The sequence below is a fragment of the Triturus cristatus genome, chromosome 8 (genome assembly GCF_964204655.1).
Source record: "Triturus cristatus chromosome 8, aTriCri1.1, whole genome shotgun sequence".
Classification (NCBI taxonomy): domain Eukaryota; kingdom Metazoa; phylum Chordata; class Amphibia; order Caudata; family Salamandridae; genus Triturus; species Triturus cristatus.
The window spans coordinates 799414621-799440474 of NC_140591.1; the positions used below are offsets into that span (position 1 = coordinate 799414621).

A 25854-nucleotide genomic window follows, 5' to 3' on the forward strand; every position below is an offset into this window, starting at 1 on the left:
CAGTTATATCAATGTGGTGTTTTTGGAGTTAGCCCACTTGGATGGTTCAATTTGCTATGTGCTTTACTATTGGGCACCCTTATCAAAACTGGGCATGTCTGGGAGACTGATCTGTTTCTAATATCTGATGCTAGGGTTTAATCAAAACAGAAATTACCCCTATACGTTGCCAATGTTTAGTTTCCATGGTTTATGTCTCCTGTTGTATGACAACAGCTCCCCTCTTAAGATGAGACCCTCCCACTTAGCAACTCTCAATAATCCTCTTCAACTCATTTACTATCTTGGCCTTGGAGGATCCCCAGTGATCCCTCTGAATAGAGGGAAAAAGGGCTCAACAAACACTCCATCGCTGTTAATAACTGTATGGAAACCCCCTCGAACATTGGAGATTTGCATCAGGAGGAGAGTCTGCCAAGGCTCTGTAGCCAAGGACTTGATTACCACTGGGCACACAGCAACATCATCTGCACTTTCTTCGCATAAAAGGGGAAGTAACATTTTATTTACATATTTAATACTTATTGTTTTTATCCTAATAAAAAAGACTGCAGAGAAATTCATGTATCTAAAATGGTACGCCCTTTCTTATGTCTGTGTATGCTTTGGAACACAATAATTTAACAAACAGATCATAATAGGTAGAACAACTTGATAAATCTTAAGTGGCACAGATCAGTGTGCCCATAGTGAGTCAATCAGAAAATCTGGATCACAGTATCAAAGCTACATAGTTAAGTCAACAGCATGATATTAAATCTATATATTTGTTAAGTCAGCAGTAAGTCCTTATCAAGATTAAATCACACCTCTCACTACAATAAAATGAACACATTTGACAGCCCCCAGGCATCCTATGTTTCCAACAACACCAAAGCAATATGCCACTTTAGCCACCCATCTAGAAGAGTTTACCCCGATAAAAGGGCACCATGCTCAACAAAACCTTGTAGAAAGAGAATGGCATTTACATTTGGGTCTGCACATATATGCCTCGCCAAACACAAAAGCAGCTGTCCACCGTGGTTGTGGTGAATGTGAATTCCTAAAGCCTACATATTATCTTACATCCACTGCAGACATTAGACAACCTCTCAGTCAATCAATCAATCAAGCATTTATATAGCGCACTACTCACCCGGAGGGTCTCAAGGCGCTTGGGGAGGGGGGTCCGCTACTGCTCGAACAGCCAGGTCTTGAGCTGCTTCCTGAAGGCGAGGGTCAGGCGGAGGTGGGTCGGGAGGGAGGGAGTTCCAAGTCTTGGCGGCCAGGTAGGAGAAGGACCTTCCTCCTGTGGTGGTTCTTCGGATGCGGGGGACGGCGGCGAGGGCGTGGCTGGTCGATCGAAGCTGGCGTGTGGGAGTGTAGAAATTGAGGCGGCTGTTGAGGTATCTTGGGCCTTGGTTGTGTAGGGCTTTGTGTGCATGGGTGAGGAGACGGAAGGTGATTCTCTTGTTGACCGGGAGCCAGTGCAGGTCTCTCAGGTGTCCGGAGATGTGGCTGTGTCGGGGGATGTCGAGGATGAGTCTAGCTGAGGCGTTCTGGATCCGCTGGAGTCTCTTCTGGAGTTTGGCAGTGGTTCTGGCGTAGAGGGAGTTGCCGTAGTCCAGTCGGCTGGTGATGAGGGCCTGGTAACCGTCTTCCTGGTCTCGGTAGGGATCCACCGGAAGATCTTACGTAGCATGCGCAGGATCTTGAAGCACGACGAGGAGACGGCGTTGACTTGTCTGGTCATGGAGAGGGAGGAGTCCAGGATGAAGCCCAGGTTGCGTGCGTGGTCTGTTGGTTTGGGTGCGCTGCCCAGGGCAGGGGGCCACCAGGAGTCGTCCCAGGCGGAGGGCCAGGAGCCCAGGATGAGGACCTCCGTCTTGTCTGAGTTCAGCTTCAGGCGGCTGTTCATCATCCACTCGGCTACGTCTGTCATCCCTTCGTGTAGGTTGGCTCTGGCGGTGGTGGGGTCGCTGGTGAGGGAGAGGATCAGCTGGGTGTCATCGGCGTAAGAGATGATGTTGAGGTTGTGTTGGCGTGTGATGGCCGCAAGGGGGCTCATGTAGACATTGAAGAGGGTGGGGCTGAGCGAGGAGCCTTGAGGAACGCCGCAGATGACTTCGGTGGCTTCTGATCTGAACGGGGGGAGGCGGACTCTCTGTGTCCTTCCGGCGAGGAAGGAGATGATCCATTCACGTGCCTTCTCTTGGATTCCGACGTTGCAGAGGCGCTGCACTAGGGTGCGGTGGCAGACAGTGTCGAATGCCGTGGAGAGGTCCAAGAGGATGAGGGCCGCTGCTTCCCCCGTTGTCGAGCAGGGCTCGGATGTCATCAGTGGCTGCGATGAGGGCGGTCTCGGTGCTGTGGTTGGCCCGGAAGCCAGACTGTGAGCGGTCGAGGGAGCCATTCGACTCAAGGAAGGCGGCCAGCTGCTTGTTGATGGTCTTCTCGATGACTTTGGCCGGAAACGGGAGGAGCGAGATGGGGCGGTAGTTTTTGAGTTCGGTGGGGTCCGCTGATGGTTTCTTCAGTAGAGCGCTGAGTTCGGCATGCTTCCAACTCTCCGGGAAGGTAGCGGTGTCGAAGGAGGTGTTGATGATGTCCCGCAGGTGGGGTGCGATGACAGCGTCGGCCTTGTTGAAGACGTGGTGCGGGCAGGGGTCGGTTGGAGATCCGGAGTGGATGGAGTTCATCGTGCGTCGGGTTTCTTCGGTGTTGATCGGGGTCCAGGCGCGGAGGGTGGTGGGGGTGCAGGTGCGGTCGTGGGGTACGTTGGCTGTGTGATGAAGCTGTTGTGTATGTCTGCGATCTTGTTGTGGAAGTAGGAGGCGAGGGAGTTGCAGAGGTCTTGTGAAGGGGTGATATCATTGTTTCCGGCATTGGGGTTGGAGAGCTCTTTGACGATGTTGAAGAGTTCCTTGCTATTGTGTGCGTTGTTGTCCAGTCGTTCCTTGAATGCGGTTTTCTTGGTGGTGTGGATCAGTTGGTGGTGTTTTCGAGTGGCGAGCTTGAGGGTGGTCATGTTGTCTGGTGCTGGGTCTCTGCGCCAGGCTCTCTCGAGGGCTCGGCAGTTCTTCTTGGAGCTCTTGAGTTCGTCGGTGAACCATAGTGCTTTCTTACTGCTGGGTCTGCTAGGCGGGGTCCTCAGAGGGGCGAGGTCGTCTGCGCAGTTGCTGATCCACTTCATGAGGTTGTTGGCGGCCTGGCTGGGGTTCGCTGAGCTGGCGGGGGGGTCCTGGCTCAGGGATGCGGCGAGCTGGTCGGCTGTGATCTTGTTCCAGCTTCTGCGTGCAACCTTTTGCTGGTGGTGGTGGATCGTGTTCTTTCTGAAGCTGAAGTGGACGCAGCTGTGGTCCGTCCAGTGGAGTTCGGTGGCGTGGCTGAAGGCGATGTCCTTGCTGGATGAGAAGACAGGGTTGAGTGTGTGTCCGGCGTAGTGGGTGGGGGTGGTCACCAGCTGCTTGAGACCGAGGTTGGCGAGGTTGTCCAGCAGGGTGGTGGTGTTGCGGTCGTTGTTGTTCTCCAGGTGGAAGTTGAGGTCCCCGAGGAGGATGTAGTCAGTGGAGGGGAGGGCGTGCAGGCTGATGAAGTCGGCGATGTCTTCGCTGAATTGTGTGCGTGGTCCCGGGGGTCTGTAGATGAGGGTGCCTCTGAGGGTGGTCTTGGGGTCGGTGTGGATCTGGAAGTGCAGGTGTTCGGCGGTTGTGAGGGTGAGGGTGTCGTCGGTGTTGGTCGTGATGCGGATGGTGTTCCTGTGGATGATGGCGACGCCTCCTCCGGTCTGATTGCCGCGGTCCCTCCGGGTGATCTTGTATCCGTCCGGGATGGCGATGGCGATGTCGGGTGCTGAGGAGGCGTTCATCCATGTTTCCGTGAGGAAGGCGACGTCTGGTGATGTTGTGTCGAGCAGGTTCCAGAGCTCTACGGCGTGTCTGTGGACGGAGCGGGTGTTGAGCAGGATGCACTTCAGGTGGTTGCTGCTGGTGCTCGGCTTGGTGGGTGCGGGTGCAGAGCAGGTCCGGATGTAGGAGAACTTGCAGGAGTGGCAGCTGAAGGGTCCCTGGGTGCGTCTCGGGGTGGCTCGGTAGCATCCGGGGATCCGGCCGGCGTTGAGTGCGTTGAGTTCGGTGGCGTCGTAGGTCCGGCGGGTGGGCTGGTGTCTGCGGGGCCCGGGGTCCGGGCGCTGGGCGCGTGCCAGGTGCGGACAGGCACAGATGGGCTTACCTTTGGCGCGCCTTCGGCGCACAATCGGTGCGCCCGCTGCGCGAGCGCGCGGTCGCCATTTATGGCGAAGTGCGAGGGAGGGAGGAGCAGCTGGGAGGCGGGAGCGGGGAGGGTACAGAAGGAAAAGGGGGCGTGGCCGCTCTCACGGCGGCGGGAAGTGGGGAGCGGGGTGGGTGGGCACAGGGGGTAACTACAGGGAAAACAGCACAGGGGGCCACACAAATACAGAGAATGGGGACAAAAAGCTAGATTAGACCAAAAGGAAACAGAATAATCACAAAAGGAAACAGAGTTATCGCAGGAGACCACACAGAACAACGGCTGGGGGCGGGGTCAGCAGGCGGGGTCAGCAGGCAGGCTCAGCGAGGCTGAGGGCAGCGGCAGACGGGAAGCACACGCTACAGCTGGTGGCCGTGCGGCGCGGGGGTGTCCTAAGAACAGGTCACACTCACCTGCGCCGCGCGGTCGCCATTTATGGCCAAGTGCGAGGGAGGGAGGAGCAGCTGGGAGGCGGGAGTGGAGAGGGCACAGAAGGAAAAGGGGGCGTGGCCGCTCTCACGGCGGCGGGAAGCGGGGAGCGGGGTGGGTGGGCACAGGGGGCAACTACAGGGAATACAGCACAGGGGGCCACACAAATACAGAGAATCGGGACAAAAAGCTAGATTAGACCAAAAGGAAACAGAATAATCACAAAAGGAAACAGAGTTATCGCAGGAGACCACACAGAACAACGGCTGGGGGCGGGGTCAGCAGGCAGGCTCAGCGAGGCTGATGGCAGCGGCAGGCGGGAAGCACACGCTACAGCTGGTGGCCGTGCGGCGCGGGTGTGTCCTAAGAACAGGTCACCTCTGGCACCACAACGTGCACAACACGGCTTCAAGCTATGTAGTTGGCCAAGCACTGCCATATTAACAGCACATTCACAACAAGCTATATGCATGCTTCATCCTAAACTGGCATGACATAAATTAAATGCACCACGTGCCATAGTTCGAACACCATGGCATCAAAGCTGTATGATTGGCCAAGCATTACCTCCTTAAAAAGTACATGCATGTATATGTTTTTAGCAATCTACATATGACCATACAGAAGAAATTAAATCCAGTATCCCACTCATGTCTGTGTATTAAAGCCACATTATATGCAAAGATGCCTCTATGTTGAACAGCCACCCCAACCTGAACAATGGACAAACCGTACACCACAGCAGAATGAAATAAAAAGCAAAGTATTTTGGAAATACACCCACATGCTCCATGCTGTACACAGATCCAGAACAGACCCAGCCAGCTACTATAAAATATAATCTATTATTAAACACAGTTGTGCAATTTAACAGAGCTTGACTGTCCAAAATGATCTACCTCTAAACGCAACGAGCAAAACTAAAAACAATGACCACAGACACTGGACAATGAGGGCCCGATTCACAGAACTAACTTAAGACAAAATCCTAAACTTACTACTTTTGGTATTCACAGAAGTTAGGATTTTGTCTTAAGTTTGTCTTAAGACAAACTTAAGACAGACTTAAGACAGACTTAAGACAAGGTTAAGACAAACTTAAGACAGAATTAAGACAAACTTAAGACAGACTCAAGAGAGACTTAAGTTAGGATTTTGTCTTAAGTTTGTCTTAAGTCTGTCTTAAGTGTGTCTTAAGTTTGTCTTAAGTGTGTCTTAAGTGTGTCTTAAGTGTGTCTTAAGTGTGTCTTAAGTGTGTCTTAAGTTTGTCTTAAGTTTGTCTTAAGACAAACTTAAGACAAAGTCCTAACTTCTGTGAATACCAAAAGTAGTAAGATTAGGATTTTGTCTTAAGTTAGTTCTGTGAATCGGCCCCTGAGATTTTCAGAGTATGGGTGTACTTTTCTGATAGAGGTATGGTAGCACACAAATGATAAAGTTCAACAGTATGCTTATAGGATCCCAGAACTTAAACCACATAAAACATTTTTAAACAATTGTAGATAGTATAATATGTATTCCACATCGGTGCATCTTACCTTCAGCGTTGGCATTATTAGACTGCCCATCACCTGTAAGTAAAGAGAATCTTTGTTACAATTTCAAGAGCTCTCATAGAAATTGGAACCAGTCCGACCTCTCTAGAAAAATAGATGTTTCACCTTTAAACCAGCATTCAAAATGCTAAGCATGCAATATTAGCAATGCTTGTTAGTAGGACCAGAAACTTAATTGACAGTTTTCATAATTAGGTGCAACGTAGTGACAATACTGAAGTGGACAAAACCAGTATGAATGAAAAAGATAGTACTCCAATAAAGGAGAGTGAATATAGTGCAAGCATTTTGACCAGTGAGGTTATGAGAGGGAAGAAAAGAGCAGACATTGCTCATGTAAGCTAGATATACCATTAAAATGTAGCCGTTAGGGGAGTACAAGATTTGCTAACTTTTACCTAAGACAGTTTCTGAAAAGTTGTTGACAGTCTTTTTGACCACCTTGAAATCCACTATTCTCTGAATCACAGAGATTTTCTGAAATCATTGTTTTTGCCCTCAAATTTAGGAAACATTTGGAAACCCGATATCAAAAGGGACACCACCCTAAATGAATACTTTATGCTCGGCCAGCTTTTCATGGAAAGTGAATAAGGAAAGTGCAAATGAAAAATCTGACTATTCCTCCTGTATAAAATATTTGCTAATGTTAAATCCTAAATAAGAGAAATCCAACGGCAAGTGTGAATATTTGTCTGTTGTGTAGAACCACAACTTATCAAGGAAAACAACTGCTGGTTTGATTAAATCTGCAGCTTGCAGCTACAGAGTGCAGCCTGTCGAAAGACAAGAATGAATTCATTCAAATCCTTTCGAGAGCTAGTTCTCAAAAAGGCAGAATGTTAAATTGGGCAGGAGCTTGTAATTTCTACTAAGAAACAATTGTACCATATGTTGCAGAAGAGGATTGGGAAGTGTGGTCCATCAAGACAAAACTTTTAAACCCCAAGAGAATTTCTACAAAGAGATAGCAATGCTGAGCCTTGACGGAGCAAAGCCACGCAGGAATACCACTCGTTTCCACGCTGGATGAGAATGGAGAAAAGCAATGTGATAGCTTAGGAACCAACTGCAAGGCTACAAAGTCAGGCTGAAGCATTTAAAAAGAGATGTTGCGACTCCCCAGCAGTAGCCTTATCACCAGATGTATTCTAGAAGAGAAAACGTCTGATTATAACGAATCCTGCGAGTGTGCCCCTGTGCCACTCATCTGTGTGCTTACACATAAGGGAACTGTAACCAGGAGCTGCTCATGCAGGTAAGAGCCGTGGGGCCGGTGGGGGGGGGAGGGGAGGGAGGAGGGTTCGACAGGAGACAGGACCACTCAGCCCCACCGCTCTTACCTGCATGGGCCGCTCCTGACTGTAACAGAATGGAAACTCACAGCAAGCAGGTAAGGAAATGTTGCTTCCAGACTTAACATCCCTCCACAAGCCCAACTTGCAAATAGTGAGGCAGAAATCACTACATAACATTACAAAGGTTTTTAGACATAAAGAAGCATAGCTCTGTTTTGATTATTCATTAGGGTAGATAGCCCCCAGACTGGACCATGATGGATAATAGGCAACCAATTAAGAAGTGGCTTTTTTGCACTTCCATATGCACTAGATGTTTAAGGTGTGCAAATAAACTGCCACACAAAATGAGGCACTTTATTCAAGAGTCAAAATTAAGTTCCTTGTGCATTAATGAAGGCACGGACTGTTCCTGTGGTGTGGCAAGCCATAGAATGCTCACTCTCAATCACTTTAGGTTTAAAAAGAAAAACAAATCTGAAAGCAAAATAGGCCGTTTTAGCAGTTAACTAAAAAAGTTTGTGGTTTTGCCACATTTTACCACAGTAAGGATCTGGGAGAAATATATTTGCCCCAGATAAACCAACTTAAAAGTTTCCTTCTGCATTTCTGGAATTCTATGAATACTCTCATAGCAGTGTCATTTTGTAGCATCAAAGTGTATTTAAGAGATGTCATTGGTGATTGACAGGTGGAGGTGGTGTGGTGGAGTTGCGGTAAAGAGTTTCCGATTCCATTTGTTCCTTTACGGACAATATGCTAAAGAACACTCCTGACTTGCCTCTTTGTTTCAGACTGCCATAAAAGCAGGACAACTTTCCAACAGTTCCTGAATGCAGATTATATTTGGGTTTGCAAAGGATCAATTCACAAGGAAGCCTCCATCTCCTTTCATAGTCGGTGTGGTGTACAGGTGCCCTTGAATTAACATATAAGCTGAGCCCGTGTGGGGATTAAAGCGGGTATGTTTGAGCTCATCTCAACAGGATACTGGAGTGATTTGATTTATCCCACACCAGTTGCAAGTGACAAATCAATCACTTCGGCATCAAAGAGTCCAAAATTTGATCCACGTGTTCCACTCGGTATTCTCTCTAGACATCATCACCAGTAAGCAACAAGCAGAGTGGGTATCAATCTTGCATCATTCTACTGGGTTAAAGCAGCAGAAGATCCCGGATATGAGTTCCGTAATATTGAGACCCTTGAGGACCATTTAAGATCCAGATAAGTTCTCCTTCCCAAAGACACTCTGCAACTAGTTATATCTATCTAGAACAAGTTCCATTTCCTCAAGGTGTGTGACAAAAAGTTTTTTTTCCCCTTTAGATACAAAACAGCCAAAATGGGGTAATAATAGACTCCTGCAGTGGCAAAAAGGGAATTACCACGGTGAGGTATGATCCCATGTGTCATTTGCAACAAAACAGCAGCAACTGTGGCAGCACATACATTGACCAGTTCTGCTTGGTCAAGGATATTTAGGTGACCAGCCTATCAGCAAAACAAAATGCAAAATGTGGTGCTTAATTCAAACTTGATTTTGTAACTTTAATTTAAGTAATCATTTTTATGTTTCTCTTTGGTTTGTTTTTCTGAGTTCAAACGGAACGATACAAGTTACTACCTGTGTTTTTTAATATAGTTCATGGCTCTAAGCTCAGCAAGTAGCTGCTAAATTGAAAACACCAAGACCGTTCTCAAGCAATAGATGTATGGTTGTATTACTTGCTTGGATTTTCGCCCTACCCTATTCTTGTCCTTGGCAAACAATATATTCCAGCAGTCCTCTTATGGAGTCAGGTCTCCCTTCTAGTGTTCCTTGTTGAAAATGCCCTGTTGCAAGACAAGTACCTTCATTTTTGTACATTTTTTTATGAGCTGTGTTTGGGCTGCTTCTCAAAACATGACTGTCAGAGCCACAACTTGGGGTTTCCAGTTGTGAAATCACAACTGTTAAGGGGCACAGACACCAATACATTCCCTTAAGTAGTTCCATCAATCCATGATTTTATTGATCATTTTTGTCAAATTGAGATACAAAGAAGCACGACAGTCCCTGGGAATTAAACATCAGTAAATGGGCAATTTCAATAGGTGTAAAGGCTGGCTCCTTGATGAGACCATTGCCTAGTTCCACCTAGGATGATGTAGTCAAAAATAATTTTTAAAAAAGAGGTGCACATAATTGATGTTGAGAATTATGATTACATTTTATTGTAAAAAAAATGATGTATGGTTATATCTAAATTTTGAAGCACGCTCTTCAACATTGATCATAAAATGATGTTATGTCTATATGACTTTGAGAACATTTGTATGTGTGTGAAAAGTTGTTAGTAATAAAAAGGGGGACAAACCTCCCCACCTCAAAAAGTGCTACATGTTAATGGGGCCAGTTGAGACAGACACTACAGATACACAAACACATGACACTGGTGGCCATTCAACAGAGGTTTGGGATAGTAAAGAGACACAACATTGGTGGCAAACATAAAACCTACCAGATGGCTCAGATGCACGGCCTGTAAAGGGAAATAAAGCAGAAAGCGTTGTAGCTTTTTGTGCAAAGCGTGAATAATAATCTGCTGCATCAATTAACCGGGCCAGATTGAGGTTCCAGTTTGCATTACATTACAGCAAATATTGGGAAGGACAAAACTGTGTTCATTCATTTGAACACAGAAGTAAATTTAGTCTGGTACCCACTTCCTAGAACAACCACTATTCCTAAAATTTTAAATGTGTACCCGAAATTCTGATTAAAAGGTAGGTATGGAATATTTAGGTCAAAAAATGCAGCAAATCATCATTTACCAAGAGGCAACTTAAAAGGGTAATTATTTAGAACAATTACCACAAAAATATATTTTATGCATTTGTACAAGCATTTTAAGAGCACTGCCAGGAATAACACGCTTATGTAAATAAGCCGTGAACTCACCACATTTGGAGAGTAAGCTGCTTAACCACCACATCCATAAGCAGTTGCGATTTGTGCAATAAGTTATTAACAATGTGGTCCTGGAATACTCAAAACTGCATAAGTGTAAAGGCATTATGCTGGGATTGCAACTTGCAAGCATTTCTTACAGAAACATTAATGACTCTTCTGAAGCACCAGCCCAGTATTGACTGCAGTAGCAAACGTCAGCACACATCAACTTGCATAGCAATCGATGAAACTGCGCATGCCACAAAGCACTGTTTGTAGCACAGGTTATCCAGAAAGGCTTAATTAAGGGCTAATATTTCTAACACAGACAATCACTGTATTAATGCACTAGAATTGAATCACATTCAGAAACCCAGTTCGTTTTGTACGGTAACCAGTACATGCATAGATATATATTCTGACAAACGCTAAAGCTGGATGAGCGAAGTGTAAAAATTTGTTTTGTTGAACTGTTGACCAAATTCAGAGAAACTGCATGAACACTGCCTGCCCCTTGGCAAGTTTGAAAGATCTTATATTTTCTTTTAAAATAAGACCTAGCTAATTCACTGTCGATAAATGAGCAGTGAGCTGCTATAGATTCACTCTGTGAACCATTGCGTGGTGCGGGAAGCCTTTCTAAAATGATACTGAGTCACAATCATGCAATTTTTGAATGAAACCTCCTTATGTGTATTTATGGACACACTAACCACAGCATTAGAACCTACCATATAATATTTGTAACATGCTGTCAGGATGCAGATAAAAGAAACCAGTCCTTTCAGAACAAAGACCACATTCTGTGAAATCTTTAAATCAGTTTTAATTATGAAGGCATGAATGAACTTGCACCTTAGCGGAGCTACTGTTTTTGATTAAAGCAGTAAGGCTAAGGATCTAGACTCCATGAATACACTATACTTCAGTATTGCCACTGGTCAGTTATACAACAAAATGGCGTAGAAAAGTTACTTACCTGTAATAACAGTTTTGCAGTTCGAGACTACTGTGCACAATTCCGCTCTCTAGAATCTAGGCTCACAAAAACATTTTATTATTAAGCTTTTGGGTGTTGGGGATTCAATATGACTCATAAGGTCATCAAATTAGAAGAAAATGTCCTCCAACACATGGACCATCTTCCGATTGCATTTTTCCTAACTGGGTATCGTGTGTGAAGTGTACTGTTAAGGACTATGGGCCCGAATCACAGAACTAATCTGAGACAAAATCCTTACTACTTTTGGTATTCACAGAGGGCACATACTACTTTTGGTTAAACTAACTACTTTTGGTGTTCACAGAAGGCATTTAGTAGTAGTAAAGTTAGGAGTCCTAACTTTATTACTATTAAATGCCTTCTGTGAATACCAAAAGTAGAAAGTTTAACCAAACGTAGTAAATTCAACCAAAAGTAGTAAGTGCATTCTGTGAATACCAAAAGTAGTAACTTTAGGATTTTGTCTCAGATTAGTTCTGTGAATCGGGCCCTATATGATATACTCCTCTTCACCCTAGAGTAGGAGGATTTCAGGGGGATCCAGTAGTTTCTCAAGCTGCAAAACATTTGCTGTATGTTATTTCCTTTCCTTCTGAAAGAGAACCTAGTCTAAATTTACATATTGTGCATCAAATGCAAGGTAGTATTCTCCCTTTATGAGGAGGGCATGCATAGTGCTGTGGAAGGAAATATTCTTCAATATTTCCCAGTTTACCATATTTTCCTTACATGGCTGAATACCTACACAATAATGACCAGAGAAAGGGGTGGTGACCAAGCTGCTGTTTTACAGATGTTAGACAATGAAATATAAAAAGATAGGCAAATGAAGCCACCCTTTTCTATGAGGAATGCATAGTAGGCTTGGTAAACAAACTTTTGTTGGCCACAGAGTAACATAGCGGAGAGCACTGCATTATTCCAACAAGGAATTGTGCCTTGAGTACAGTTTTGTCTAAAGTTGGTGGATAATGCAAAACGAAGTTCTTGGTGGTTTTAGTCTTTTTAATGTTGGTGTTGCATACGGCTTTGTCTGATATATAATGATGTGAAGCGCTTTCTGCTACTGACCTTGGATCTGTGAAAAACGGCAAGTCAATGGTTTGATTACTGTCGAAAATAGAAACCACTTTTGAAATAAATTTTAATTGTACTCATAAACCTACTCTATCCCTTTGCTTCTAAGCAAGATTAACAAACTGAAAGGGCCTTTATCTTGCTAACCAGATGAAGTGAGGCAGTAACTAAAAAAACATAATCTTTAGTGGAAGGAGGCCAAGGAAAGATGTAAGTGTTCGGTCAAAGAAAGGTTGTGCTAAACAGTATGACACAACATTCAAGTTAAGTGTACATTGTGAGGTACACAATAAGGAGCATCTGTGCTTGAATATTTAACAAAAAACATGTATGATTGGCACAGAAAAGAACAAGGCGACATTTAAAGAAAAGAAGGTGTAACTGGCACATGGAATAACAAGTACCTTTAGTTTTAAGATAAGTAGAGGCCCCTGATTAATGTACCCAATAGAGATGAACCGTTAATGACTTTTTACCAATTGAAGCAAACATTGTGCATCTGGTACTGAAGCAGGAAAAGGACCCAAGTTTTCTTAGTGACACCATGAAAGAAACCATTCCCACATACCAAGTATATGTTGTTAGATACCAGATATCTATAAGTATATTCACACATATGAGAAAGATTTAGGGAAGCACGTTTTAAGCTTCTAGGAGCCAAGCCACCAAAATGAAGAGCTGTGATCTGGGGGTGTGGCTTTTCCCTGGTATGGGAGGAATCCGCAGTTTCTTGTGAGGGGTGGTGGACATGCTCGTCCCATGTGAATGCCATGGTTTCCTGGCCCATGAGTGTGCTGGGCCAATTATTATTTCCTTAGATTGCCGACATTTTGTACTACCTGTGGAAATAGTGGAATCAGAGATGAAAACTGCGTTCAAAGGCACCGAGCCAAATGATCCACAGAGGGCTGTCAAAGCCGTTTTTGTGGTTGTCTAGTGTCAAAGTCTCTTCATTTTATATCTTTTTTTTTTATTTCTGTCAAACAGATTTTTTAGATGAAAATGCTCTGCAAAACTTTATGATTTAATTTTAACTTCTGAGCATTGTCTGTGGCTCTGCTGCGTTTGCAATGAATTTGTTCTTCTTCGGAATGTGCTGGGACACCAAGAGGGCGATGGTCTTGAGAGTTCAATAAAAATGATGGGTGCTTGACTGAAGAAACCTTTTGAGTTCTCTCCCTGCCAGTTGAGATGAACGTGTAACGCGAAGTTGTCTGTTAGAACTTGGTTCCCTTACCTCTGTGCACAGGGATGAATTGCCTACTCTGCCAAACCAATCATCTTTACCTCTAGGATATTCATATGTTGCTAAGATGCTGCTGCTGCCGGAGTCTATGAAGCCTTGGTTGCACGAGACCCTACGTGTGCTTCTCCATCCTGTATCTAACTTCTCTGCTGTGGTGGCGACTGTGACGAATGTGCCTCAGATGTGCCTGTGATTTGGCAGTGTTTTCAACCACTTTGCCCCATGCCATTAAGGCTGCCCCTCTGACCAATAAGACACTCCTCCAGCACCCCTGTGTTTAGGAAACCACGTGGCAAAAGAAGAATACAAAAGGTCACCATTCATTATATTATAGTAGCATTGAAGTACTCAATGTCAGACTGAGGCACAAAAAGGCAAAATGCACTCAAGAACACCAGAGATAGCTCTGCTGTCTGAGTTAGTATCTGCCCTTCAGTCATGTTGTTCTGATCAGTGGTAGTTGGAGACGACTTCTGAAGACAGAGTGTAACACCTAACAGATATAGCGATTGAATGGCATGGCCCTGCTACTCTAGCAACGCTGAAGAGAGTTCCCTTTCATAATCTTATTTTGTGCTCTGAAGACCTATCTTTGTGGGTCACTGCAGGCACATTTTTATTTTTGTACAGTTAGAAAAACTTTGGGAAGAGGTCTAAGGAGGTTCAAACCTGGGACCTCTGGTGCTCTTCATTTACACTTTTCAGGGTTTGTTAATTCTGTGCTAATTCAACTTCTTCAAGCTGGGAGGTCCGTGACATATCCCAGGTCCCATACTGCAGGTTTCAAAAGATGTGCACCGCTAAGGGAGATCAGCGCCATTGAATAAAATACCCAGTGTTTTTAAGCTTGGGATTTAAATGTTCTTGGCTGCAGAGCGGAGCAAGACTGATACTGAGTGCCATTGTGATCCTAAGGGGATAAAAGCACTGGCAATGCCAATTGGTCTTATTTTGTATGCAGAGTTAAGCAAGACAGATTGGCATGCATATCAGCACAGCACTGTCCACTTCAGGGAGAAAAGTAAAAAGAGCCCTGGCATAGCTAATACATCTTGAATTTCGGGGGCTACTGGCTTTGCCAATAGTTTTAGCTATGTTATATAGCATCCTAAATACTGTGCTGCAAAGTAAAAGGGAAAACGGCAATAACGCGTTGCTTGCTGCAGCATTTTGTAAGGCGGGTGGAAGCAACACGGAGCGTGTGAGAAAGTAATATGGAGAGTTTGGGGGAGAAGAGCAAACTGGCAAGAAAGAGTAATATGGAGCAAGGGAGACACATGGGCAAGAAAGCAACGCATGGGGGAGAAGCACGAGAGGGCAAGCTCATCATGGAGGGGATGGGAGAGAAGTAAATGGGGCGAGAAACAGCAACATAAAGCTCGGATCAGTGGAGAGAAACGTATTGGGGAGATGGCTGGAAAACACATGCGCTCTTGTGTACTGCTTTAAGTAAAAGATAAAAGTAGGCTCCTAAAAGTGAGCAGTGGAAGGAAAGTAAATTGGCAATGCTCCAAGGGAGAAAGAGACACAAGATGGACAAGGAAGCCATCAAACAAGAAGCAGGCAAATGAGAATGGCAGTAAACCCAGCCAATGGTAAGCAATGGGAGGGCTCCAGACCTCTGTAATGTTCTTGTTAAGGCCACAATATGTCTTTCACACCAGACTTTAAAATTGTTTTTTTTTAAATGATGGTATTTTACACTGTAGTTTTTTCTAGTGACCACTAGATAACAATGAATGACTGCAAGCTGGTGCTGGTGCCCATGTTGCAATGCTGAGTTAGGAGCACGGAAAATGATGAATCTACCAACGGCAAAACTAAAACGTTCCTGTGCTGTGGCCGGTCAAACAAGAAAGGGTGAAAAACAAAAAATGGGAGCAAGGCAACTGAGATTGACTCTAAACAGTCAGCAAGGATTGGCCCTATGCAGCACTGTATACAAAGATGCCTACCGACGGGCGGTTGTCTGTAAAGAGACCAGAAAAATTGCACATAAAGAGCGAGCGCAACCACGGATATTGATTAGAACTCTAAGGAACTTAAAAGTATTCTGTTAATAATCGAACTAGACACCCCTCAAAGAAAATACAAAGGTTGGTGGCATTTAATTTAATATAATTTATTCTTCATTACTCTAAATCGTCTATGATCATGGCACCCAAAGTGCCAAAATCCTCTGTTCCACAGTTTTGCAGAGTCTTCTATAAACAAGATAATCACATATTTACCATGGCATTCGTGTTTAGATCCTGATCACTTACAAGCTGCTGGACACAATCAGTGAGGAATCATCTTAACAAACCAAATACACTTCCGGGCATTGCAGGCTTATGGACGACATTATCATACTGACTGTCATAAGTTGATGCACAAAGGCCTTTTTATATAAGCGTTGGCAAAGCCAATAGGTTTTGCTGTACATTACATTCCAGGAAAAATACCGAAACACCTAAAAATAATAATTAAAAAAAAAAGATCTTTGCAAAAGGATGAGGAAGAGCAATGACGAGCTAACACAAGAAAGGAAGAGAAAGCCTATGGGAGCTAAGCAATCGAAAGATTTCAAATCAGAGTGACAACATAAACAACTAATGGAATGCTGTGGGTAGGTTGTAAGCCCACTGAATAGTAAATAGTACATCTCACAGCACAGCGCAGGCACTGTGAAGGCTAGACCTAAAAACAAGATGCTTTGCCAAGCCTATCTCCTTCACTTTAGGAGGATGCACACAAGGTACATTTAGATAATGTGCAGTTGCAAATCTACTGCATGCAAGTAGCCCTTTTCATACCTTTTATGGTATGCAGAGTTAAAGGGATCTGGTGACAATACTCTAGATTAGAGAATAGAAATTGTAAAAAATACAAAAAATAGCTCCTTCTCCATGCCCAACCACTAGACAGCAGAATGACACACAGAATGTTAATCTAGTACAGGCACACAAGCTGTATAGTATGTAGATCCTCCACAGCAGTAACAGCAATATTGTGCATGAAAACTTTTTACCAAGAGTAACAGCACTACCTAAACACAGCAGTGTGGGAATGACTGCGGATCCACAGAATGTACCACTCATGCATGAGAACAATCATTACTGTGTCAGTATATAGCTCTGGGTTTCAAGGAGGTCGTCAAATCCAAACATGAACATTGCCCCACAAGTTGGAGGAGCTCAGGTTTCCTGTGTCAGTAAAGAAGGGCCAAGGATAATCCTAGCCCCAGGAGAACTTCAGCATCAAGACCATTTTGTGAACCATTTTTGTGGAAACCGTTATCTTACAGCACTGCCGATCCGCAAGTGCCTCTTTCAAGAAGGCCACGCTTAAGCCACAAGCCAAATGAATAAGAATATACCATGGCAGGACTGGCCAGCCGGGCAAGCAGGCAATACCCTGGGAGGCCGGAGCTCCTGGAGGCTGGTTTTTGACCCATGGAGGCCTGTTTCGGCACCCGGGAGTCCGTTCTTGGTCCTCAAAAGTAGTGATACGACTTATGCGGTCCCATAGTATCTTGCAATTGCTGCCCGTTTTAATTGTTTGGAGCTGTACATGCCCACCTTGGTGCTTGTCCTCAATAAATAAGAGCACAAGAAACAGAAAAATTATGACAAAAAGCGGATGGCAGGTAAAACGGCCTGACTCCTGCACTCCCTCATTATGGTGCCTACGGTAGGTATGTGACTCAAGCATATAAGCAGGCATTGGTGCTAGACACATTCCTGGCTGGGGGGGATTCAGGGCATGGGGAGGTGCTCGGGGCAGGTTTGCCTGCCAGTACAGTGAAAAGTGCATGCGAGCCATGCTTTAAAATGAAATGAATATCCCTTGATTTAAAGCACATGCGGTCAGTCGCTGTCACTGTGCAGCAGGTTCAGGCTGCTTCAGCCTCCCACAGCGCAGCAGCATCAGGGGCTCTCACTGCTGGCCGGGTGGTCTCATAAATGGCTAGGAGAACGATTTGAGAGCTGCAGGCGAATATTACCAGCTAGCTGTCTGCGCAGCAAAAACACACCGGCAGTCCTTGTTGGTTCAGGCACATTTGTACAGCCTCCCTCCCTCTTGTATGAGAGGTTACTCCACAATGGAGACAGGCCTCTCTGAGCAGACCTCAGGCCTTTCTTCTGTTCCCTTGAGCAGAACTGACCTTTACCCTTGTGGCCTGGTGCACCATTTTCACAATTTTTTCCCAACATTTCTTGGGATAAATACTCCCCAAACCCCACCTTGTAGTTGTTGAGCTCGCTCATTGTGCATACTTGCTGCACCCAGTATGGGGGCCGGTCTGACAAAGTTTTCCAGGGCTGCTTTTGGTTCCCAGTCTGGCCCTGGAGCCTACATCTAGTATATAGTAAAAGGAATGACCTCTAGATCCTTTCATTCAAAGGGGTCTGTAGTCAGCGTACAAACAACCATAATGCAGACCTAGGTGGCAGATTCCGTATTTAAAATCAGTATTAGAGTTGATGATCAAGAAATACATCTTAACTACTTCCAGAAAGAGTAGTAGTATACCTTATGTGTTCAGGTATAGATGCAGATATTTGCTGAGAGATTCCTTGGGGACAGAAGATTACAAAACTCAACAACTCAAAAATAGCACTTGACTTATTGCAATAAGCTTTAATAGTTTGTGTTAGCACAATTACTAATATTACAAACATTACGCAATCAAAACATATATAACAGAATAAAACCAAACCATACATAATTCTCAAGAACAGCAAACGTTTGAGAAAAGTCACCTTCTGAGTTTTCCTAAACTGTCAGACAGGCTCTTTTGGGCATGCATAGGCAAAGCAAGACCCACAAAGCTGGGCCAGAGGAGGGACATCATTGACTTGAGAACCTATCTGGAATACTTGATGGGACATGCTGCCAACTCACAACTTCATGTGGAGCCCTCCAGAAACCAAAATGTTACATTGACACATGACATGGTTTGGTTAAAGACTAGGGGGCAGATTTATGTTGCACTAGCGCCACTTTTGCGCCGCCGTTGCGTCACTTTTGTGACGCAGCAGCGGCGCAAATCCTGCGCCATGGTGCGGGGTATTTACAACGTGACTCATCTGGGAGATGCGTCACGTTGTAAAGCCCTGCGCCACATGTAGGCGTTCCAGGGCAGGTGGGGGCGTTCCGGCGCAGGAACGCCTCCTAAAAGTGGCTGAGTGAAATCTACAAGATTTCACTCAGTCACTTTTAGGCCCATGCTGCGTCAAAACCCTGCGCCTGCTTGAAGCAGGCGTAAGGATTGATGCAGCATTGTACAGATAGGGCCCCCCAGAACATTGCTGGAGCTGTGTCGCGCTTGCGACGCAACTCCAGCAATGCGCCACTTTTACGGCACAGAAGTGTCACGCATCTGTGCCGTTTTTGCCCCATGGTGCGCCGCATTATAAATGCGGCGCATCCATGGTGGCGCAGCTGTGGCGCATAATAACTGGTGCATCCCTGCTGATATGCAGGGATGCGCCAGTTAACATAAATCTGCCCCTTAATCTTTTGCTGGAAATAGGCCAATTTCTCTCCCAAAGAGAGAGCTCAAAGATGTTCCAGAAAACAGTCCTTGCAGCTCTGCCAATAACAGAGACAGACTGTCCTCAGTTGCCTCGCAAACACCATATGGTGGAGTACTGGGTCACATCCTCTGGTTTCGTTTAAAATTGGGAACAACCATCAGTAAACTAATGGACCACCTTCTGTTACCTTTTTACTTCCCTTCATGTCATTGTCTCACTGCTCTCTGTCTAACACCAGGCACTGTGCTTAACAGGGATGTGATGGCATCCTTCCCCATAAAAGCCAAAAAGGGCTGTGACAATCCACACAATCATGTCACTAAACTACCTGGATGTTTGGAAACTGCAGATGCCCAGCTCCTTGAACAGAAGCATTAAAGCCCAATAAGCAGATACTACTGCATCCTGGATGCCTCAAGTGGGCAGGTGTAGGAACTATCTTCTAAATCACATATCTGCCATAATTTCATCCTCCCTCCAAACAACAAGGATGAGGCTACCCAGTGCTCAATTTGAGTGGGTGGTTTCCGGTGGTCAGCACTGGCACCTAATCATCAACACCAGCGCTTTTCATGAGCACCAGTTAAGGACACATTCATTTATGGTAGGCATGGGGAGATTAAGTGATTTGCCCAGAATCACAGGTTGTTGAGCCGATGCAGAGACTCGAACCTGGTCCCCGAGCTCTGAAGTCGGCAGCTCTGGCCATTACGCTGCATGCTCTTCCCACTTTCATGGTTAGTAATTGGTTCTGTTTTAGGCTGGGCTAACAGGAGAAAGAGGCTAGTGCAAGTTGCTTGCCAGTGAAAGCCCCGGCACTTATTTTTATTTTACAAATTAATCACTGAGGCTACAGAGTGCTGCCTGAAAACATGCAAGAAGATGCAGAAAGACCAGGCTATTTTTGGGGTCACTACCTCTGTTACATATCTGAACAATCTAACGGTGGGGCCGTGGGGTGTTGGTAGGTTATTTAAGGTTTAGGTTCCTTACCTTTTTTAAATACGTTTAGATACTTTTTCTCTTCAAGGCGACATGCCTGTGTATCTATCTCACAACTACTGATCCTTGTACCACTGACTTCTAATTCATCTAATTTTAGTTGATTTTACAAAAAAAAATTATTTCGAACTACACCAACATTGTGCTTGATTCTAAAGAGGTGAACACTTCTCAATCTTCCTGCCAAATTCCTCATTGAACTCGTCATTGAAATCTCGATATTGGGCAGCAAGCTTGATATAGATGAAAGCATTGTAGTGCCCATGAAGAACATCGGTAAAAAAGTCAAAAGATTTTTAGTGCCTCTTATCAGAAATAATGAGTAGAATGGATAGCTGTGCCCTTGAAACCATGTGCTCCCAGTGGGCTTACGACCACAGTTGACTCAGCCAAGAATAAAGCATTCACCATGCTTAAAAAGATCTTGCTGCAGTAACCAGTTTTCTTTCTGCAAAGCTTTAATCCATTTTGCAGAATGCAACCCATGTGAAGATGTCCAGGAGAGCTTCATATGCAACTTTGATCAATGTTTTCCAGTATTGTGGAAGGCTGAGATTTTTTTAAAAGCTTAAAGATTCACTACCAAAGTATGCCCCAAGACGAGATCATTCTCAGTATTATGAATAATGAGTTATCTGGTTTAACTATCTGCTGTTTTCCAAGAATTAGATTGTCTCAATTTCACATTACTGTACAGAAAAAAATATTGCCGAAGCCATAGCTACAGAAAGGCGTACTGAGACACTTTATCCCTTTAAATCAAGGTTTTCCAACAGGTTGATTGTGAACTAAAAGTAGTTGTCAGGCTACTTTTGAGTAGCTCGCACCACCTTCTGTGCTGAAACTGCAAATCCATGTAGCCCACTTCTATTTGAAAAATCAGGTTTTGCTTTTTATTCCTTTTCTTTCTTTTACTACCTCTGTTTCCTCCTTTCACTGTAGTTTTTTCTCCTTTTCTTCTGTCCATCTTTATTTCCTTATTTCTTTCTTTTTTCATCTGCTTCATTTCACTCTTTCTCCATTTTTGTTCTTGTTTCTTAATATTTTCTCTTTTCTCGTTCGTGTCTTCTTTTATCCTCATCTTTTCTCAACTTCTCTTGCCTTTTCTCTTCCTGTCTTTTTAATGTATTGTTCCTTCTTTCATTTTTCTTTCTTTGTCCTTTCTTCTTCTTTCCCCTTTGTCTCGATTTTTCTTTACTTTCTTCTTCTTCCTTACATTCACTCTTTCTCACCTTTCACCCTTTCCTAATTTTTCTTTTTTAATTTCACTTTTTTCTTGCTCTATTTTTTCTACGTGTTTTCTTCTTGACTTGTACTCTGCTTGCTCTACTTTTCTTTCATTCACTTTTTTCTTTTTTAAGTGCTTTTTTCTTGTTTGTCTTATCTTTTTCTACCTTTCTTTCTTCTTCTTTCACTAATGTCTCTATTTCTTTTTAACTACTTTTTTCTTTCCGTCGTTATTCTTCTTTCCCCTTTGTTTAGGTTGATCCTTTTTCCACCTCTTTTCTTCCTCTTTTCTTTTTTCTTTATTATTCTTGTTCTCGTATTCTGTCTTGTCTCATGTCTTTTTCTCGCTTTCTCTTATTTTTGTTTGTTTCTCAGATCCTCTTCTTTCTTCCTCTGGAGTCCCCTGCATAAAATTGTTTGATGCTCCATTAGTAGGTGGGATTATCCTTCTTTTATTGAAATCGAGGGAAGTAGATACAGCATTCCGCTTGTGGATCACTACTGAAGATCACCTCATTGGTCACCGGTCTATCCCCCCCCCCCCCCTCCCTTTTGTAAGACCTAGAGGGATCAGAGTACACCCTAACAAGAATGTTGGCAAAATGAGGGAGAAAAAAAAAAGAAATCGAGATTCCCGTTAAAATCACTGTAGTTAGGGAAACCCAGACGCATGCGTTTATCATGCGACCTTTAATTACTTTGGAATTCATCTCGGAATATTAAACAATTACTACTAGTCCCTATCGGTTTTATTCGTTTTCCCATTAACACAGCGTTTTAATGCGATGTTGATTCGATTTTGGCCTCTAGATGGCAGTGCTGCATCATCTACAAACGTACTCGTGCAGCCTCTAAATCAGTGTTCTTCAATATGTGGGGCGCGACCCCCAGGGGGGGCGCGCCACCATCCCAGGGGGGGCGCGCACTCCACACGAAAATCCGATGGCTGATATTCGGCCGTACACAGCGGGATGGCAACCCTCACACCTTCAGCCCTTGATGAGCTGTTAAGAGGTGCTTGAAGGTGACTGAGCGGGAGGGGCTGCAGCTTCAGGCGCAGGGGCATCTATTCAGATGCAAACCGCCCTGAATGCAGCTCTGCAATTTAGAGGGGCCTCACACATTCCCTTTCTGCCCAGGGCCCCAAACATCCTAGAACCGGCCCTGATTACACCGAGGCAGCACGTGGTTCTCTTCACAGAGATTAATTACTGTCACTAAATTGTAAGCAAACCTCGGTTCTGCAAACATGCAGTCTATAATTGGAATATAATAAAGAAATGGCACAATCGCACCCACACTGATTAAACAAAGTATGGAGGACAATCAGTTAAATCAGTTCTCTTGGAGTATCTCCTTTAAGTACTGTACATCACAGTGGGGGATGGCAAAACTAACATTTTGGAAAGAGAGCCTGTCTTCTCGTTGTCTTGTCCAGGAGGGGGTGAGGAGCCCTACCCCTCCCTGGAATACTTGAAAACTGCATGCCCACCCCTGTGCCCACCCTGGTGGATCCTGTCCCAGTCCTGGAATGGCTCCTGCAGCGAGGGTGAAGTTCTTGATGGGCCTCTTCTCAAAAAGGCTCAGCTCAAAATTAATATGAAAAGGTGGGCGAGTGAGTAAGTGAAGGGATGGGTGGATGGCTGGATGAATTAGTGAAAGGGTGAATGGATGAATGAAAGATTGAATAGTTGGAGAATGAGAGAGGATGGATGGATTGATGAGTGAGTGGAAGGATGGATGAGAGAAAAAGTAAATAGCTGAATGTATGGGTGGAAGGGTAGCTGGATGGGTAAAAGGGTGGATGGATGAGTGAAAGGATGGATGAGTGAAAGGATGGATGAGTGAAAAGTTGGATGATGAGTGAGTGGGTGGATGGAAGAGTGAAATGTTGGATGGATTGATGAATTGATAAGTGCAAGGGTGAATGGATGGAAGGATGAGTAAGTGAAAGGGAGGGTAGATGGACAAAAGGATGAATAGATGAGTGAAGGAGTGAAAGGATAGATGGATGAGAAAAAGGATGGATGAGTGATAGGGTCAATGGATGGATTAATGAGTGGATGAGTAGATGGATGGGTGGGTGGATGGATGGAAGGAAGGATGGCTAAGTGAAAGGGTCGATGGAGAGGGAAAGGGAGGATGGATGGATGACTGAAAGGGTGGATGGGTGGAAGGATGAGTGACTGGGTGGATGGATGAGTAAGTGAAAGGATGGCTGGATGGGTGAAAGGGTAAATGGCTGGATGGATGAGTGAATGGATGGGTAGAAGAGCGAATGGATGAGTGTACAGATGGATAGGGTGAAAGGATGGATGGATGATGGATGAGTAAAAGGATGGATGAAGGAATGGTTGAGTGAAATGATAGATGGAAGGATACGTGATGGATAGGTTTGCAAATGGTTGAATATGTTTGGATTTGGCTGGGCTTACTTATATACTATGGCGTGACCGCCTCTGATGTGTCTGTAAAACGTACCTATTGTCCTGAAGTTTTGTCCTGAATTTTGACCTCCTGTCCTGAATTTGTGTCCTGAATTTTGACCCTTTGTCCTGAATTTTTACACTCACCGTCGGCAGTAGCAAAAATCCATCCACAGATTGACCGTCTCTGTGGTGAAAAACAGGCACACCCGTCACATTAATGTTGGTGGTGTTATTATCAATCTGTCATGTGTAAAACAAAGCATCCTAGTAAAAACAATTTGCACACATTTTATCTTGGAACATTTTGTTTGTTTTGAGCTGTGTAGTACGCCTGTCATTAACCACACCCACTCACAAACCTTCAGTTCACTAAACTCCCATTGCGTTGAACATTATTTGCCGGATATGGCCCTGGATATGCGGGTGGCAGTCAATTATGTAGTGTACAAGATTCCAAAAATTTCTGTCAGGTGGTGGGGGGGCCCGACATTTAAAAAAATTCAGTTGGGGGGGCTCAACCTACAAAAGTTTGAAGACCTCTGCTCTAAATCGAATTGGCAAATGATTATGCTCGCTTTCATGGGACAGAAATGCATTTTTTTTAAAGAGAACACTAGTGGCTTTGGAATCATTTACAATACATAAAATGGATGGAAAAAAGCAGAGAGCAAAATAAAATGTTAAATACTGCACACATTCAGGTCGTACTGCTCTGCTAGTCTATGTTCATTTATAGTGTTAAGTCTTCCAACCTCAGGGCCTCTAGCTTCCGTTGGAATATCCAATGCACAAGATACAAATATAATCACATGGCAATTTGGTTACAATTCTGGACAAAATCCCAATCCATAGTGTATTTTGTTAGGGGAAAAGGAAAGGAAGACTGAAGTCAGAACTTGAAATCAATATTCTTACCACTTGGCTTATCTGGTTTGTTAGGATCGAATCCAGCAGCATCGAAAAGGTCTTCATCGCCAAAGGTTCCTACAAAATTGACAAAAATGACTGCAAACTCAGTAACAATCCAACATTTTTTTGTAGTTTAATACAGCGTGAACCTAACCCGTAGACACTAGAGCATACATGTGCATCAGAATACATTACAACAGGTTTAGATTTTTTTTTCCTCCGTTTTGGGCACCGGGGCATTACGTCATTTGCCCATAACGCAGGATGTTGCAGGGACGTCGGGACTCGAACCGGGTTCCCTAGTTCCAAAGTCAGCAGCTCTGGCTGTTAAGGCAAAATCGCCTCCTATCAGGCTCCAACACCTTCCTTTGACACTTTACCAACTTTAATCTTCTAGATACTCTGCTACAAGGCCGGACTGGCCATTGCTGGCATTGGGCATTTCCCCGGGTGGCTGGAAGGGTGTGGGCCGATTTTGCAGTGGTGGGGGCTAGTGGCGTAACAAAACTTGAGGGGGCTCCTCTGCAAGGTACATGGAGGGACCCACCCCAGGGCTCAATCCGGAGCTCTCATGTCAGGGTACTGTGCCAAGGGGACCCGCCTGTAGGTCGGGACCCCCGCACAGCGGGGGCTGTGTGGGGCCTATGTTACGCCACTGGTGGGGGCCGGTTTTGCTGCTATATCGGCCCCAGTAACAAAAGCAGCAGGGGGCTGATGCGTCAACATTGCCAGGGCTGCTTTGGGTTCCCAGTCCGGCCTGCTATGCTAGGATGCTTCCTTGCATTTTATGAAACTGATAGTTTAAAATGGCTCAATGTTTGGACACTAGAAACAAACATCTAACTACAACCACATCCTGTGTGCACTACATCCACTCCATCACTTGCTTGCAAGCCAGCTGAAACGAGGGATCTACTCTACCAACAGCTGCAATTGGTTGACTTTGTTAAACTTGCTCAACTCGAATAAT

At 44.7% G+C, this 25854-nt stretch overlaps 1 protein-coding gene across 4 annotated transcripts in view; it reads right to left on the reverse strand.

The window, feature by feature from the left end:
* Positions 1-25854, reverse strand: part of LOC146805099 (CD99 antigen-like) — a 262650-nt gene that overhangs the window by 53152 nt on the left and 183644 nt on the right. For 2 of the 4 annotated variants that reach the window (XM_085622237.1, XM_085622238.1), the window contains exons 8-10: positions 24891-24959; positions 10039-10059; positions 6219-6251 (exon numbers count right to left, since the gene is read on the reverse strand). In XM_085622237.1, the coding sequence (XP_085478363.1) occupies positions 6219-6251; positions 10039-10059; positions 24891-24959 (123 nt within the window). The remainder of the gene's footprint in view (positions 1-6218; positions 6252-10038; positions 10060-24890; positions 24960-25854) is intronic. The other 2 variants (XM_085622239.1, XM_085622240.1) reach the window with 1 other exon arrangement.